The sequence below is a fragment of the Pygocentrus nattereri genome, chromosome 20 (assembly GCF_015220715.1).
Source record: "Pygocentrus nattereri isolate fPygNat1 chromosome 20, fPygNat1.pri, whole genome shotgun sequence".
NCBI classification, from domain to species: Eukaryota; Metazoa; Chordata; class Actinopteri; order Characiformes; family Serrasalmidae; genus Pygocentrus; species Pygocentrus nattereri.
In genome coordinates, this window is record NC_051230.1 from 25441233 (window position 1) to 25458562 (window position 17330).

The 17330-nt window shown below is 37.3% G+C and overlaps 1 protein-coding gene across 2 annotated transcripts; it reads left to right on the forward strand.

Annotated features, from left to right (window-relative positions):
• LOC108435309 (zinc finger protein 525-like) lies at positions 1-10120 on the forward strand. Of its 2 annotated transcripts, none has more exons than XM_037531636.1 (3): positions 1-77; positions 1602-1671; positions 3764-10120. In XM_037531636.1, exon 3 carries the CDS (start codon positions 3889-3891, stop codon positions 4753-4755), a length of 867 nt encoding a protein of 288 aa, XP_037387533.1. In that variant the 5' UTR covers positions 1-77; positions 1602-1671; positions 3764-3888; the 3' UTR covers positions 4756-10120. The 2 variants fall into 2 exon arrangements, with proteins under 2 accessions (XP_037387533.1, XP_037387534.1); XM_037531637.1 differs by having other exon boundaries at positions 48-156.
• Positions 10121-17330: the final 7210 nt, after the last annotated feature.

Here is a 17330-nt window from a genome sequence, read left to right on the forward strand (position 1 = left end):
GTTGTGGTCAGCTGTCCACGCCTCTGCACTCATACAGAGTGGCTGGAGAAACAGTAACAAGAGCTGAACTGCTGAAGGTAGGAAGCTGTCCCGACGCTTTAACACTCGCCGTTCTTCATTCACGGAAACAGCTGGAGATATATTTGAGCTCTGACAGTAAGATCTGATGGTTTTAAAATATATTAGACAACACAGCTTCATTCATACCAGAGCTCAGTAATTTGAGCTGTTAGGCCAGAATATTTTGTCGATGACTTCCTAGTTTGACAAACGTATAAGGGTTTGTTTCTGATCTATATATTCTTTATACGGTATATACTACTTAGACAACCACTTCGTTTAAAGTGGTAATAATGCTCTTATCTAGTGGGTTAAAATACCGCTTTGGTTTCATGCCAACTTTGCCCAGTTAGTTCCAAAAACATGTCTTTTTGTGAATTTTGGCTTTTCTAATGTGCTTCTGTACTTTTGTATGTTAATGTTATCAAGTCATCTCCTACATTATTGATCATATTATCAGTGAGAATGTAAAAACACTCATTGTCATGAAAACCGATGCGTCCTTTATGACTTTCTCTTCTTCAGTCACTTTGTCAACACCTAAAGCAGATCTACCATTTACTTGTGTCCAAAAAGAGCTCATGCCTTATTGGTTGTGTAACTGAAATAAATGTAGAAATATTGACTGACATGGACTGATATTATCCAAGGTGAGTATAGTTGTATAATTACTGGTAGAAATGTGGTGAGAAAAGAGTTTGTTCTAGAAAAAGTGCTGCCGGAAAGGTGTTAATGTCTTTATATAGAGTGTGATGGAACAGTTTTTCAGTATGAAGTAAATCCTCCTGCAGACATTTGCAGTCTAAACAGTTTCTGATGTAAATGCAGATGCATTGGTAACGATCTTGTTGTTGGTAAAATGAGGCATGTATTTGAATTAGTCACTAGGGCTACTGTGGCGACAGCACAGGGATAGCGTTTTGGGTGGCAAAAGTGTGAGCTGGAAAAAATGTTAAAAAAAGAATAGGACTTATATCTCTGTGTCAGGCTAACTTAAGTTGATTCCTGGTGTAGGGGATTTTTTTTCTTTGATTTTAGGAATGTAATGTATAGGATTTTTTTTAAAGATCAGAGATTTCTTGTCTAGGCCAAATCCCTCACTGCATAATCCCCTGACTCTGATTATTTGTGCAGAGTTATCATTCAAGCAGACCATGATCATATTGCCCTGCCATTAGATTTGGCATGTAATGATTTAAAAAATGTATAATGTGAGGTTTGTTGGGCTTAAATGACGAAAAAAAAATCAGTAGAACATTTTTCAACATCTGTCACACTGAGTGAAAAAATATACCCCCCATATGAATAACATAGTCATTTGAGCCTGAATGTATCAACAGCATAAGCCCCACCTCTCCCCGCCCACTTTAATCTGATAGGATGCACTTAAAAGTATTCCACAAAAGATTGTAAATGAAAAGAGTTGTGTTGTATTGCAGCATATCATTGCATGTTAGTACCACTTGTGTTAAAAAACATTAAGAGCTAAAACTGGATTTTTGTGAAGTTCCAGGTGATTTTTGATTTATATTTTTCCACAGATTCAGAGACTGAGATTTCAGATTCAAGAACTGATTTTCAGCAGAGATCTGCATGAAGCTTTGTTAATGGGTAAGTGCATAAAGCTGTGCGTGTGTTTGTGTTAATTAGTGTTGGACTGATACCAAGATTTTGACCTTGATATAAAAGACTTTAATGCCTCTGTATTTATTTCAGTCTCACAAATCAATGTGAAAATCATGTGAAATTGTTTTTGGAAATCATGGGCACTGCATCCTCTGGGTTAAAGACCACCAGGCTTGCACACAGTTCACAGTTTAGCCAGTATTCATGTTGGTATTGGGCAGGGGGCATTAGTGCACATGGCATGGGTGACGTGCACATCTGTAAAGGCACTATTAATGCTGAACGATATATATTTGTTTTGGCAACATATGCTGCCATCCCATATATGTCTTTTTCAGGGAAGGTCTTGCTTGTTTCAGCAGGATAATGACATAACATTCTGCATGTATTACAACAGCATTGCTCTGTATTAAGAGAGTCTGAGTGATAAATTGGTCTGCTTGCAGTCCAGATCTGTCACCCACTAATAACATTTGGTGTGTTGTGAAATGAAAAATAGGCAAAACTACAGCAGTCAGTCTCTTCAGCTCCCAAACGCTCACAGAGTGCTGTTAAAGGAAAATGCAAACAATCAAATTTCTCAGTTTCAACATTTGATGTGTTGTCTTTGTAGTATTTTATATGGTTTACATGATTTGCATGTCATCGCTTTCTATTTTTATTTACATTCTGCACAGCATCCCAACTTTTTTGGAATTGAGGTTGTAGATATGTCAGTATATTTAAATATAGTGTCAGATTTTTTTTTCATCTATTTTATTTTTTAAACGTGTAATTTATGCTTAAGAATATACCTTTTCTTGCATATCGCAAGTCGCTGCTAAATGCTGTAAATCCATATTTGGAAGATCAAAGTCAAAAGACATTACCAATAAAATAGTCAATTTTAAGTGGTTATATGCATTGGGAGTATATTAAATATCAAAAACAAAAGTACCTGAATTATGGTTGTGATGATATGAATTTCTTTCTAAATGCAGCCAAAAATGCAATGTATCACCACAGTTTGCAGTTTATCGTCAGTGCCTCAAACACTGGAGATTACATTCGCCATTTTGGTTGGCCAGTGTGATCTTTGATGTAAAGGTTTCTTGTTAGTTTTCTTTCACTGCAAACAGCATAAAAACAGCTCATAGTTTAATGTAACAAAGTAAAGACGCTGGGTTTTGTCACAGCACTTGTGGGGGAATGAATGATGGCGATAATGAGAATTTGTTTAACATAGTTTTAATTCTTAAGTCTGAGGCAATAAGATACTATGTCATGCAAACTTTTGTAAAGCAATTTTATAAAACAATTGTAATGACATCACAGTTACCTTCTTATAATTCTTTCATATAGATGATGCAACAGCAGTGCACTGTAGGGCAGTGTATCACTGTTTCCATGTTCCTGCAGGTTTTTGGCAGTATTGTGGGGGTTTTGCTTTGCACACCTAACCAGTTTAGAAGTTTTTTTTTCCCCCAGAGATTTTTCTTGGTCTTTCAGATGTCTTTAACTTCCCTTTCTTAATTCTATTGCAAACAATGAAATTACAAGCAGGAAGTATTATATGATTTGTAGTCCTCTCTTGCTCTGTAAGAGCAAAGTATCTTTGGTTTCAGATCATCCATCAGCTGTTAAAATGAGCCCATGATGTGAAGAGTAAACACCATAAGAGGATCACAAATTGTTTTCTGGAATTGTCTGCAGCTGAACTGTAAAAATGCCTTTTGGGTCAAATTATCTCACAGACCCAAAAACATTGCAAATAACAAAGTATATTTTGGCTCCTGAAATACCTGGTAAACTACAGGAAGTTGTGACATGTACAGGAAAAATGGATAAAGCATATTGATTTTGAAACCATTTTGTTAACCACCATTTTGTTAATGAAACACATTCATTTTTACTATACAGAAATACAGCTTAGACCCATACTTACCTTTTATGGACATAAAGACAACATGACTTCAGTGGTCTATATGTCTGTTGGAAGAGTTTGTTTAATTACTTGATTATTGAGTGGTTAGTTTTAATTAGATAACTTATGTTGCATCTCACATTAACTTTAGATTTTTTTCCCTTCTTCTTCTAGAAATGACTGGCATTCTGTTTCAAGTTCTGCTCCTAAGGTCCAACTTCCGACACTGTTCAAACATACTTCCATAAACATCCAGTTAGAGTAGTGTTAAGCTGCTAAAACAAAGTAAATATAAGAATATGGCCTCCAGAAGACATTCTGGCACTCAGCAAACATCATCTGGTACCCTGCACATGAACTCATCTCTCAGACAAACAGAGAAAAACAGCAAGAAGAGAACTCACTACTGCTTAGAATGTGGAAGGAGATTTAATCGTCAGAGTAATCTCCAGCAACACCAGCGCATTCACACGGGAGAGAAGCCCTATCAATGTACAGAGTGTAGGAAGAGTTTTACTGTACAAACTACTCTCCAAATACACCAGCGCATTCACACAGGAGAGAAGCCATATCACTGCTCAGAGTGTGGGAAGTGTTTTAATCATAGGAGTACTCTCCAGCAACACCAGCGCATTCACACAGGAGAGAAGCCGTATCACTGCTCAGAGTGTGGAAAGAGTTTTAGTCAGCAGAGTCATCTGAAACAACACCAGCTGATTCACAAAGAAAAGAAGCTATATGAGTGCTCAGAGTGTAGAAAGAGTTTTACTCTACAAAGTCATCTTCAACAACACCAGCGCATTCATACCGGAGAGAAGCCGTATGACTGCTCAGAATGTGGGAGAAGCTTTAATCGACAGAGTACTCTCCAAGAACACCAGCGCATTCACACAGGGTTTAAACCATATTACTGTTCAGAGTGTGGGAAGAGTTTTACCCAACAGAGTTCTCTCCATCGACACCAGCGCATTCACACAGGAGAGAAGCCGTATCACTGCTCAGAGTGTGGGAAGAGTTTTACTCAGCTGTGTCATCTCCAAGAACACCAGCGCATTCACACAGGAGAGAAGCCATATCACTGCTCAGACTGTGGGAAGAGCTTCAGGTATTTAAAGACTGCAACAACACACAAGTGCACGAGGAGCAGTGGTGGAAATGGGCTGTAATGAGTGTAACCATAACACCTTTTTGAGAGTCTAGAGGGAATTGTGCTTCCAGCCCAGATTTAAAAATCAATATCACTGTTTTTAGAGGAGAAAACACCTATTGTTATTACATGCTGTTTCTAAAGCATGAGCTTAAAATGACAACAATTTGTGGTACTGCAATGACCCTTAAACTTGCAGCAGAGAACATTTATCTGTGCTGGGCAGAACTGAACAGCTTTGTAATGGAGATACTGAACTTTCAAGGACTGCAAGACAACAAACTGAAAATAGGCAACAGCTGGTGTTTTCAGAATCACTTTATTTTGTTATGTGTGTTGAATATACAAGGAATCGGTCATAGTGAGTGCACACATGTATGCCATGTAACATACTAAACAGACCAGAAAATACACCGACTATGAGACATATTAAAAAAAGAAAAACAAGTAAGGGTGGTTTGTTTGTTGTTCATAGTGAGTATGTGCTTTAGCATTTAAGCATATAATGTTCATGTTTTTTTTTATATGTTTTATATGCCTGTATTTCTTTTGTATGAGGTTTGTTTGAAAGGAAAGAGACTGAAGTACTTGTGTACTTGTGTTTGTGATGCTCTCTGTGTCAGTATTACAGCAATGAAGAAGCACTTCACTGAGTATATCTTCTTCTACCAGAATGGTTGAATTGTGAATGTGAGTCATCCATGAAGAGCTGTATCGGAGAATGTTATAATCTAATAATAACTTGATAATGATGATGATGATAATAAGAGCTAGACTAAGTTAGCTGCTTAACTAGTTGCCTAACAAATAAATAGCACATGAAGCAAATGTAGCTGCACACTACACTTACTAGTGGTATTTCTATCAAATCTTACACCGCATTCCAAATTATTATGCAAATGATATTTTTCCCCGATTTTCCTAAATGGTCGATGCAAATGAGTCAGTATAATAAAAGTCATCACCCGTTAGAGTATAAATTGAATTTTATTGAACAAACCTCCCAATGATAACAGTATATTCTTCAAAAATAAAAAAAACTCAAAATGCACTGTTCCAAATTATTATGCACAGCAGAGTTTCAAAACATTTTATAGGTTGTAAAAAACTGAAAATGGTCATTTGTTGAATTTGCAGCATTAGGAGGTCACATTCACTGAAATCAAAAGCTATTTCAATCAAAAACATCCTAACAGGCCGGATTACATGTTAACGTAGGAACCCTTCTTTGATATCACCTTCACAATTCTTGCATCCATTGAACTTGTGAGTTTTTGGAGAGTTTCTGCTTGAATTTCTTTGCATGATGTCAGAATAGCCTCCCAGAGCTGCTGTTTTGAGGTGAACTGCCTCTCACCCTCATATATCTTTTGCTTGATGATACTCCAAAGGTTCTCTATAGGGTTGAGGTCAGGGGAGGATGGTGGCCACACCATGAGTTTCTCTCCTTTTATGACCATAGCAGCCAATGACACAGAGGTATTCTTTGCAGCATGAGATGGTTCATTGTCATGCATGAAGATGATTTTGCTCCAGAAGGCACGGTTCTTCTTTTTGTACCATGGAAGAAAGTGGTCAGTCAGAAACTCTATATACTTGCCGAGGTCATTTTCACACCTTCAGTGATTCTGGCCCAAAACATGACTCTGCCACCTCCTTGCTGACGTCGTAGCCTTGCTGGGACATGGTGGCCATCCACTACTCTATCCATCTGGACCATCCAGGGTTGCACAACACTCATCAGTAAACAAGACTGTTTGGAAATTAGTCTTCATGTATGTCTAGGCCCACTGCAACCGTTTCTGCTTGTGAGCACTGGTTAGGGGTGGCCGAATAGTAGGTTTATGCACCACAGCAAGCCTTTGAAGGATCCTACACCTTGAGGTTCGCGGGACTCCAGAGGCACCAGCAGTTCAAATACCTGTTTGCTGGTTTGTAATGGCATTTTAGCAGCTGCTCTCTTAATCCGATGAACTTGCCTGGCAGAAACCTTCCTCATTCTGCCTTTATCTGCAAGAACCCATCTGTGCTCTGAATCAGCCACAAATCTCTTCACAGTTTTCGTGAAATATCTAATGTTTTCATACCTTGTCCAAGGCATTGCACTATTTGATGCTTTTCGGCAGCAGAGAGATCATTTTCCCATGTCGCTGGAAACCTGTGGCCTGCTTAATAATGTGGAACATCCTTCTTAAGTAGTTTTCCTTTAATTGGGCTCACCTGGCAAATTAGAGGAGATAATATAATAAATAGTAAAGATAAATAATTATCACAGGTGTCTAAGATTGATTTCAGTGATCCAAAGAGCCCTGAGACACAATACCATCCATGAGTTTAATTGAGAAACAAAAAAATGTATCTTTATGACACTTCAATGCAATTTGCATAATAATTTGGAACGTGGTGTAATAATAGAATAAAGAGTGATTCAATAAGATTAATCCGATTTCAAAAGTGATATATTTAATGTAAATCACTTGTAAATCATTACAGAACAATGCAGCAAATTGTAAAAGGTTTAAGTGAGCATAAAGTTTCTTATGTAATTTTACAAGTGCTAAATATGATCTCTTCCAGCTGTGTGGACAACATTGACGAGATAGTCAAATGCATTCCATGCTCGACTGAGCAAACAGAATCCTTAACGTACCCCCATGAAAAATCACATTGCACAGTTATGACAGATTCACTCTTATTGAAGTGCAGAATGCAAAATGCGTTCTGCTCAGGGGTCATCAGACATCTTCTGGTGACAGTCAGAAATTCTATGATTCCCTCTTTCAATTTATATGTGATTGGTTCCTAAGCACCTCACGGTTGTAAAAATATGCCACTTTGAAATCGGATGAATCTTTTTGAATCACCCTGTATAATAGTATCAAATCTTTGAAATAGAATGGAATAGTAGAATTTTCAGGACATTAATGTTAAAACTACTGGTCAGGTGTTGAATGGACACAGAACCCATAACCAATTCATTTAAATTCTGATTGTATCATTTTTCAACCTGAAATATCTTTGAGTAAGTTTAATCTTATATTCATTTAATATTAATTTGTTGCTACTCAAACCTAATTATTTTCTATTTATGCGCACCAAGTGATTTTCTTAGTGATAAATATTTATATCTGTTAGTGCATAGTAGATGTTTACATATTTTAGTATATTTACATCTGTTTTTATCTTGGAATTCCTCACTTTACAACACTAAACTATTCATTTTGACATCTAAAGTTTTCATATTGTTTGTGTAAATGTATCAGCGGCTATTTTATCATATTGTTAGCTTCAGTGGTGAATATACCTCACGTTTGATTGCTCTGCATGCTAAACTGGTAACAGCATCCTTAAAATAATTCCTATTTTGCTCCTTTTTTGAGTTGTTCAGATTATTTTTAATGTAACACTAATTCTACTTCAGGAGTTATTCAGTATTCTTTCTGACCAAATAAAGTAAAGGAATTTATTACAAATGGAGGTGGACAGGAATCCGTGGTCCCTGAACATGCCCACTGACCCTTCACACTGTACCAGATACATAGTTAAAGGAAGGAAAGCATGTTAAGCGAAGGCAGGAGGGCTGCAGTCTCTACTGAGTGAACAGAAGTTTAGTTCTAACAGCTCTATCAAATAATAAAGCATGCTGCATATGAGCAGATCTGAGTAACTACACAATGAATACATCTGTCCTGGAAGTGCAGATAAGACATGCTCACACATGAAAGAGACCAATGGAGACTAGCATGCAGTTCAAAACCTGCTACAAACAGAGAAGTAAGTTCTCAATACAAATTCAGGGCCTGAAATAGGTGCATCATGACTTCAAACTGGTTGTTTACAGTATGGACGCATAATAGGTGCACCTCAAAGGAGTCATTGCACCTCATTACAATTGCTTTGACCACTCAGTGAATGTGGAATGAGGAGGGACTGAGGTAAAGGGTGAAAGGTGGAGGAGTTAAATTGGGAAAATGTAAAGTATGGAAAAAAAGAAGGAATGAGTAAGAGGATCCAGGTATATTCAGAAATGCAAGCAGGTGAGGGGTAAAAAAAACTGTCAGCCCAGTGTCAAATTAAACATTAAATGTGATTTTCGAAACCAATGAATAAGTTTCTATTTATGTAAAGGAGAAATATATTGAGAGCTGGCATTTTCACCTTTCTCTACCACATCACCTTAGAAAAGCTAAGCAAGCTATGTTGACCAACACACAACTACCATACCTTTAGTTAACATTATTGATCATTGTCTGAGCTGGTCCTGACAGCCCTGTGCAAAATACTCCTACCTGATACTTCATCCATGTAAACTATTTGCAAACACCACACAGTCACACCTGAAACCCCAGTGCTCGCACTACAATCCTCCCTCCTTTTCTCCATTTGTCTTTCTAAGAATAAGCAGACTTGTACAGAACACAATGAGGTACAAACAAACAATTTTTAAAAATTTTAATAATTAAGAAAAAATAAGTTTTGAGTGCTGAGACTGATCACAGTGTACTCCATTAGTGCATATTTACACATCTTTCTGGAATAAGGCTTACATTAAATTGCCTGCATTTCATGGTTAGATGATTATAAAAGACTTCCTAGTTTATCTGTTTCCAATAAAGTGGTTTAGAATCCCTGAAAGGCTCTGCAGAGTTTGTTACTGTTTAATTAAATCTGTTTTTGGTTTTGGCCTTAAAAATATTCTTGATTAAGAGTTAAAATAACAGGTAGATTGCTCAATTAATAATGTAATTTTTAATCACAGCTCCACAACATTAGCTTAAATAAACAAACATTGCAGACAGTAAACATTACGCTTGTCACACATTTGACGAACTCTCAGACTGAGACGGACTTCATTTCCCAGACTCCTCTGGGAGATCATATGACACAATAGCTTCATTGTTTGAGTATTGCTTACTCGAGAACTTACTCAGCATTTATACTGATTGCATTTTCCTGATTTTTGGCCTTTACCTTGTCCCTCTTGTACTTTTGCCCTGGGTATCTGATCTGTGATTTGGAACCTTTTTTCCTGCTTTTTTGACTATGTCTTTTGCCTTGCCCTTTTGTTTTTGTCCGCCTGGTGTTATGATCACCATTGTGACCATTAATATCATTAATAACAACAGCTGTTTATCCAGCTATGATTTTCTTTACTGTGATGTACTCCTAATTATAATTACTTCATACACAATCGGACACATTGTCATGGTTACACTCTGGATATGGTTATCTCAAAGGGTCTTAACATATCAGCCACTTTTAACAATGTTGCTTTATCAGATCATTACTATTTTCTTTGAAACATGGGATTCACTAGACATAAAGACCAGACTACACCAGATACACTTTTTACTAATAAAATGTGCTCTGCACCTTGCAAGCCACCCGATTCTGTTTTCTATTTTGTTGGATAGCTCAACTCAAAAATTGCCAGTGTTAAGGTCCAGATTGCACCAGTTAAAGTTAAAACAATGTCATTCCAACCGAAAGCGCCATGGAGAAATGGTACTACAGTTCAATTCCAAAAGAGAAAATGTTTGCAGGCTGAATGCAGATGGTGTAAAACCAAGTTTCAGAAGGAATCTTCAAAGATAAGCTGCATGACAATTATATGTAAAGCTAGCACTATCCATCCATCCATCCATTTTCTAAGCCGCTTCTCCGTCAGGTTTGCGGAAGCTAGCACTATCAACAATAATATTAACAACAGTAAAATGCTCTTTGCCATGGTTGACAAACTAAATTTCATACATTTATGGTTCCTGTACTACAACCCCAATTCCAATGAAGTTGGGACATTGTGTAAAACACAAATATAACCAGAGTACGATGATTTGCTAATCCTTTTCAACCTATATTCAATTAAATACACTACAAAGACAAGATATTTAATGTTCAAACAGATAAACTTTATTGTTTTTTGCAAATATTCACTCATTTTGAATTTGATGCCTGCAACACGTTACCAAAGAAGTTGGGACAGGGGCATGTTTACCACTGTGTAACATCACCTTTGCTTTTACATTACATTTACATTTAGCAGACGCTTTTATCCAAAGCAACTTTTAACAACACTCAATAAGCATTTGGGAACTGAGGACACTAATTGTTGAAGCTTTGTAGGTGAAATTCTTTCCCATTCTTGCTTGATGTACAACTTCAGTTGCTCAGCAGTCCAGGGTGTCCATTGTCATATTTCGCACTTGATAGTGCGCAACAAATTTTCAATGGGAGACAGGTCTGGACTGCAGGCAGGCCAGTTTACTACCCACACTCTTCTGCTACAAAGCCATGCTGTTATAACACATGCAGAATGTGGCTTGGCATTGTCTTGCTGAAATAAGGAGGGACATCCTTGAAAAAGACGTTGCTTGGATGGCAGCATATGTTGCTCCAAAACCTGTATGTACCTTTCAGCATTAATGGTGCCTTCAAAGATGTGCAAGTTACCCATGCCATGGGCACTAACACATCCCCATACCATCAGAGATGCTGGCTTTTGAACTTTGCGCTGATAACAATCTGGACAGTCCTTTTCCTCTTTGGCCCGGAGGACACAACGTCCATGATTTCCAAAAACAATTTGAAATGTGGACTCATCAGACCACAGGACACTTTTTTCACTTTCCGTCAGTCCATCTCAGAGGAGCTCGGGCCCAGAGAAGCCGGCAGTGTTTCTGGGTGTTGTTGATATATGGCTTTCGCTTTGCATGGCAGAGTTTTAACTTGCACTTGTAGATGAAGTGACAATGGTTTTCTGAAGTGTTCCTGAGCCAGTGTGGTAACATCCATTACAGAATGATGTCGGTTTTTAATGCGACTGAGGGATCGAAGGTCATGGGCATTCAATGTTGGTTTTCTGCCTTGCCGCTTACTTGCAGAGATTTCTCCAGATTCTCTGAATCTTTTGATGATATTTTGGATTGTAGATGATGAAATCCCTTGCAATTGCATGTTGAGAAACGTTCTTAAACTGTTGGACTTATTGATCACGCAGTTGTTCACAAAGTGGTGAACCTCGCGCCATCCTTGCTTGTGAACGACTGAGCCTTTCAGTGATGCTCCCTTTATACCCAATCATGACACCTGTTTCCAATTAACCTGTTCACCTGTGGAATGTTCCAAACAGGTGTTTTATGAGCATTCCTCAACTTTCCCAGTCTTTTGTTGCCCCTGTCCCAACTTCTTTGGAACATGTTGCAGGCATCAAATTCAAAATGAGTGAATATTTGCAAAAAACATTTAATGATCAAACAGATAAAATTAATTATCTTGTCTTTGTAGTGTATTCAATTGAATATAGGTTGAAAAGGATTTGCAAATCTCATATTATGTTTTTATTTATGTTTTACACAACGTCATTGGAATTAGGGTTGTAGTATCATTGGATACATTTTAACTCTAAAATTCATAACTTCAGGCAAGACTTACATTTTTATATCAACCAAAAACTTGTATACAGATGTCTACGCTGGTTTTCCTTAAGTTTCCCAATCATTCTGCCACAATGTTCATGCATATCCCTTGCCTCCACCTTACGTAGTGGAACTGCTACATCACATTCTGGTCGTTTGAGACTCCATGATTTCATTCCCAATCACTCCCATATATTCTGGTACTGATAGAAGTTAGCAAAACTGAAAACTTGACCATATTCACAAGAGATTGGTGGAAAACGTTTATTTTTGCTCATTTCTCAAACAAAAATACATAGGAGATGTGTAAATAAGAAAAAGGCCTTTCCAAAAGAAGAATTAAACATTTTGGTGCCATTGAAGACTAGCACCAGCTAAGGTGGGGACCCTTGAATACCAAGGAATATTTCACATCCTGGAAATACACGCATTGCTTTTGAAGCTTATAAAGCACTTGATATTCTCTTGATTCTTGATTTCTCTTGATCTTCCAGTTCCACCTTAAATCATGCTACAGGTTTATTCTGATGCCTATAGATGCCATCATAAAACTAGCACATATAAATAAAATGCAGTGCATTTGAAAATATTTTTTAAAAAATCCTGAAGAAGAAGAAAAAAGGGTACTCAAGTATTTTTTATTATGACTCTGAGTTTAGGATGTGAGACTAGAGAGAGGGGAAAAATTGTTTTGTTTAAATTCTAGGACATTTATTACCTCATTCTTCTCAAAAATCTGATGATCACGTTTTAGACACAATAGAACTGACAAACTTTGAAAAAGAAGAAACTGTAAATTTTATTATGATCCTGTGAACATGTTGTCTGAGAATACAGTTTGATCAATTTGCACTTTGACTTGATTCCTAGGGCATTGTCTCTTTGTTCTCAAAATGTCTCAAAAATTCAGTCAGGTTCATAATACCAAAGATATAACAATTACATTGCAATTTGTATTTTTTATTGTGACCCTGTGAACATAGCATGTGAGATAAGAGAATGGGTGGGCAAATTGCTTTGCTTCTTATTCATAGTCAATTAAATTCAATTTTACCATTATACCAATACAGATTTGTACAGTATAACAAAACACAGTCAGGCTACTTCTCCTGTGTAGTGATGTAGTGCGATTTACAGCTTCTGTGTTTTCTCTTGAATGTGTGTAGATTCTGTTCTTAACAAAACCCAAATAAGACTTCATGACAAAAATTGGTGAATGTCAGAGTTTTTACAAAAACTGCATAAGTGGGTTTTAAAAATAAATTTCTTTTTAAGAATGGTTAGTGAATGAGGCCCAGGATTTTTCAGAGTACATGAACATAAAAAATGTTACAGGTATAAAAAAATAGAGAAAAATGGAGAAAGGAGAAAATCGGTTAACACCTTCACAGAACATACATAACAGGCAAAGGTTTAATATTGAAAAATCTTAAAGAAAGAAATCAGCAGGTTAAAACTAAGAAAGAAAGATAGAAAGCAAGATATAGACTTCTATATCTCGCTTTCTATCTTTCTTTCTTAGTTTCTTTCTTAGTGGTCTTACACCACTGTCTAATACAGACTTTGTCAAAGTAGCTATACTTTTATGCAAATTATTTGTAAATTAGACAATCCGCATACAGAATTTCATACACATACAGTCAGGTGCATCAGTATTTGGATCGTGACAAAGTTATGTTAGCTGTCCCGCAGAGCGTGCTGGAGTTGAAATTAATGACTGTTAGCTCAAAGTGCAGACTTTCAGCTTCGATTTTACATCTAAATGGGGTGCATGGTGTAGGGGTTACTATTATTTCATATACACTATATTGTCAAAAGTATTCAGTCACCCTCCTGAAGTCACTGAATTCAGGTGTTCCAATCACTTCCATGGCCACAGGTGTACAAAACCAAGCACCTAGGCATGCAGACTGCTCCTACAAACATTTGTGAAAGAATGGGTCGCTCTCAGGAGTTCAGTGAATTCCCACGTGGTACCATGATAGGATGCCACCTATGCAACAAATCTAGTTGTGACATTTCCTCACTGCTAAATATTCCACAGTCAACTGTCAGTGGTATTATAACAAAGTAGAATGACAGCAACTCAGACACAAAGTGGTAGGCCACGTAAAATAACAGAGCGGGGTCAGCGGATGCTGAGGCGCATAGTGCACAGAGGTTGCCAGCTTTCTGCAGAGTCAATTGCTACAGACCTCCAAACTTCATGTGGCCTTCAGATTAGCTCAAGCACAGTGTAGAGAGCTTCATGGAATGGGTTTCCATGAGCTCAATGCAAAGCATCGAATGTAAAGCTCCACCACACTTCAGATCAACTCTAGACCTTTTATCTGCTTACTAGTACATAAAATAATAAGAGAATAACACACATCTGGGCATAGAACAGCTCAGACCAACGGTCAGATTATTTTTGAGCCCCTAAAAATGAGAGGGCTGTGTATGAAAATGGTTTTAATTGCTACATTGGTAATCTGATTTCAATGTAAATATCCTCAAATTTAAGCTGAAAGTTTGTATTTTGAGCTCATGTTCATGTTTAATTTCAACTACAATATGTTGTAGTAGACAACTTTAATTAACAATAACTTTGTTAGCAACCAAATGCACTCACTGGCCATTTTATTAAGTACACCTGTTCAGTTGCTTGTTAACACAAATAGCTAATCAGTCAATCACATGGCCGCAACTCAATGCATTTAGGCATGTAGGGGTGGTCAAGAAAACTTGCTGAAGTGCAAACCGAGCATCAGAATGGGGGAAGAAAGGTGATTTAAGTGACTTTGAACGTGGCATGATTGTTGGTGCCAGACAGGCTGGTCTTAGTATTTCAGAAACTGCTGATCTACTGGAATTTTCATGCACAGCCATCTCTAGGGTTTACAGAGAATAGTCAGAAAAAGAGAAAATATCCAGTGAGTGGCAGTTGTGTGGATGAAAATGCCTTGTTGATGTGAGAGGTCAGAGGAGAAAGGGCAGACTGGTTCGAAACGATAGAAAGGCAACAGTAACTCAAATAACCAACCAAAATCTCTGAGGAATGTTTACAACACCTTGTTGAAAGTATGCCACAAAGAATTAAGGCAGTTCTGAAGGCAAAGGGGGTCCAACCTTTCACTAGCAAGGTGTATAATACAGTAATACAGTGGCCGGTGAGTGTATTTATGGACCTATTATCCATGGACCATAAATGCCTACAGAGAGTGGTGAAGACTGCAGAGAAGATCACCAATTCTCCACTGCACTCTCTGCAGAACATCTACAACCATAGAGTCCAAAGGAAGGCTGCCTCCATCATCAAAGACCCCACCCACCCCCAGCATGGACTGTTCAAACCTCTGCCCTCAGGCCGGAGGTATAGGAGTATGATGTGCAAGACCTCCAGACTAAAGAACTCCTTCTTCCCCACCGCAATCAGAGTTCTGAATCAGAAATAACTATTCACACTTCGGTCTGCCCAGACTTAGGTACAGACGTGTGATGTGTATCCCACTGGTAAAGACCTCTTTCCTCAGGAATAACCTGCACCTACTGTCACTTTACTGTAGCACATGTTTACAATTGCACTATTGCACTTTACCACTCATTTCTGCTGCAGATAATCATGTTCCCGGCAAGGCACAGCACTATCCATACCACTGTAATTTATACATTGCAACCTAACCTGTTGTAAATTTAAAAACCTCTATTAGTAGCCTATATTTAGTGTGTTATTTCTTGATTAATATATATGCTTGTATATATACTCTTTTGTATTTTTAATGTTATATTTGGCATTCTTAGCGAGGAGTTGAACTTGAACTTGAACTATTATGGACCTATGTATTGATTTATCATTACAAACTAAAACTACTATAATGCAGACCTGGGTTTGGTTCAGGAACATTAACAAACATAGTTTCATTGGTGAGATTCAGAAAACGAACACAGTGTATCTCATCCTAATAAAGTCAGACTCACTCTCAGTGAGGCAGCATACTCACTCCCAGTTCTACAGTGAGGGAAATAGCCAGTTCCAACTCCGGTACCATAGGCCACCGCCATGTCTGATATGACAGATTGAAGATAAAAGTTTTTATCTTGTGTCATAGCACCCTTAGCAAAAATTCTCCAAGCATCACAAAAATCTAGAGTACTTATAGTCTCTGAAAAAGAATAACAGAATGTTCACAGGTGCATTGTAGCCTGGACTGTTTGATATTTTATGCTGCGTAGAACAGGCATGCATAGGCCATACTGAGGAAAGATCACTAGTACATCATTCATATAGGTCTTATAGTCCTTCATATTTTTGTATGTTCTTTACAAAGCTGTTTAGTTCTGCCCAGCACAACACTGTTACAGTCTTCCGGCTTATATCCTCTTCATTACAGTCCTCAAAAAGAACACCCCAAACATACAGCATATAGAAACCATCTCCTAAAGATTAAAAGGGAAGACAAAGCAACACTTTCATTGCAAAAAATATGTATTTCTTTGATATGTAGGAATCAAAGTAGCACAAGAGGGATTCAAAGAGATAAAACTACTGTAAAATGGTTGTCAAAACATCAATTATTGCATCAGATCCACTATACTAGCTTATATATATATATATATATATATATATATATATATATATATATATATATATATATATATATATATATATGAGCTAAACTAAATAAGACAGTAAACAACATATTATTGAATGTAGAGCTTCTCAGCTGTTTTCAATATTTATTATAAATGAAACTCATCAATTTGGGGGGTACATCTCATAGGATGTCTTGATTTGATGTTCAGCACAGGGAATTTTATTTTATGCTCACGTTTTAGAAGCAGCATAAAGCAAATAAATAAATAATAACATGGTTGTTTTCCCCAAATAACAGTTTGAAATCTGGGCTGGAAGCACTGTTTCCTGGAGACTTACTCCAAAAATGTGTTATGGTGACAATCATTATTGTCCATTTTCACCACTGCTTTTAGTGCACTTGTGTGCCTTCATTGTCTTTGAATGCCTGAAACTTTTCCCACACTCTGAGCAGTGATATGGCTTCTCTCCTGTATGAATACGCTGGTGTTGTTGGAGAGTACTATGAAGATTAAAACTCTTTCTACACTCTGAGCAGTGATGATTTATCCTCTTACTGCATTTCTGTGTTTGTCTGACAGATGTGGCGGGTATCAGATGACATTT

What these genes read in the sequence shown, in the direction of transcription:
- LOC108435309 (XM_037531636.1), top strand. Translation starts at nt 3,889, where the DNA reads ATGGCCTCCAGAAGACATTCTGGCACTCAGCAAACATCATCTGGTACC.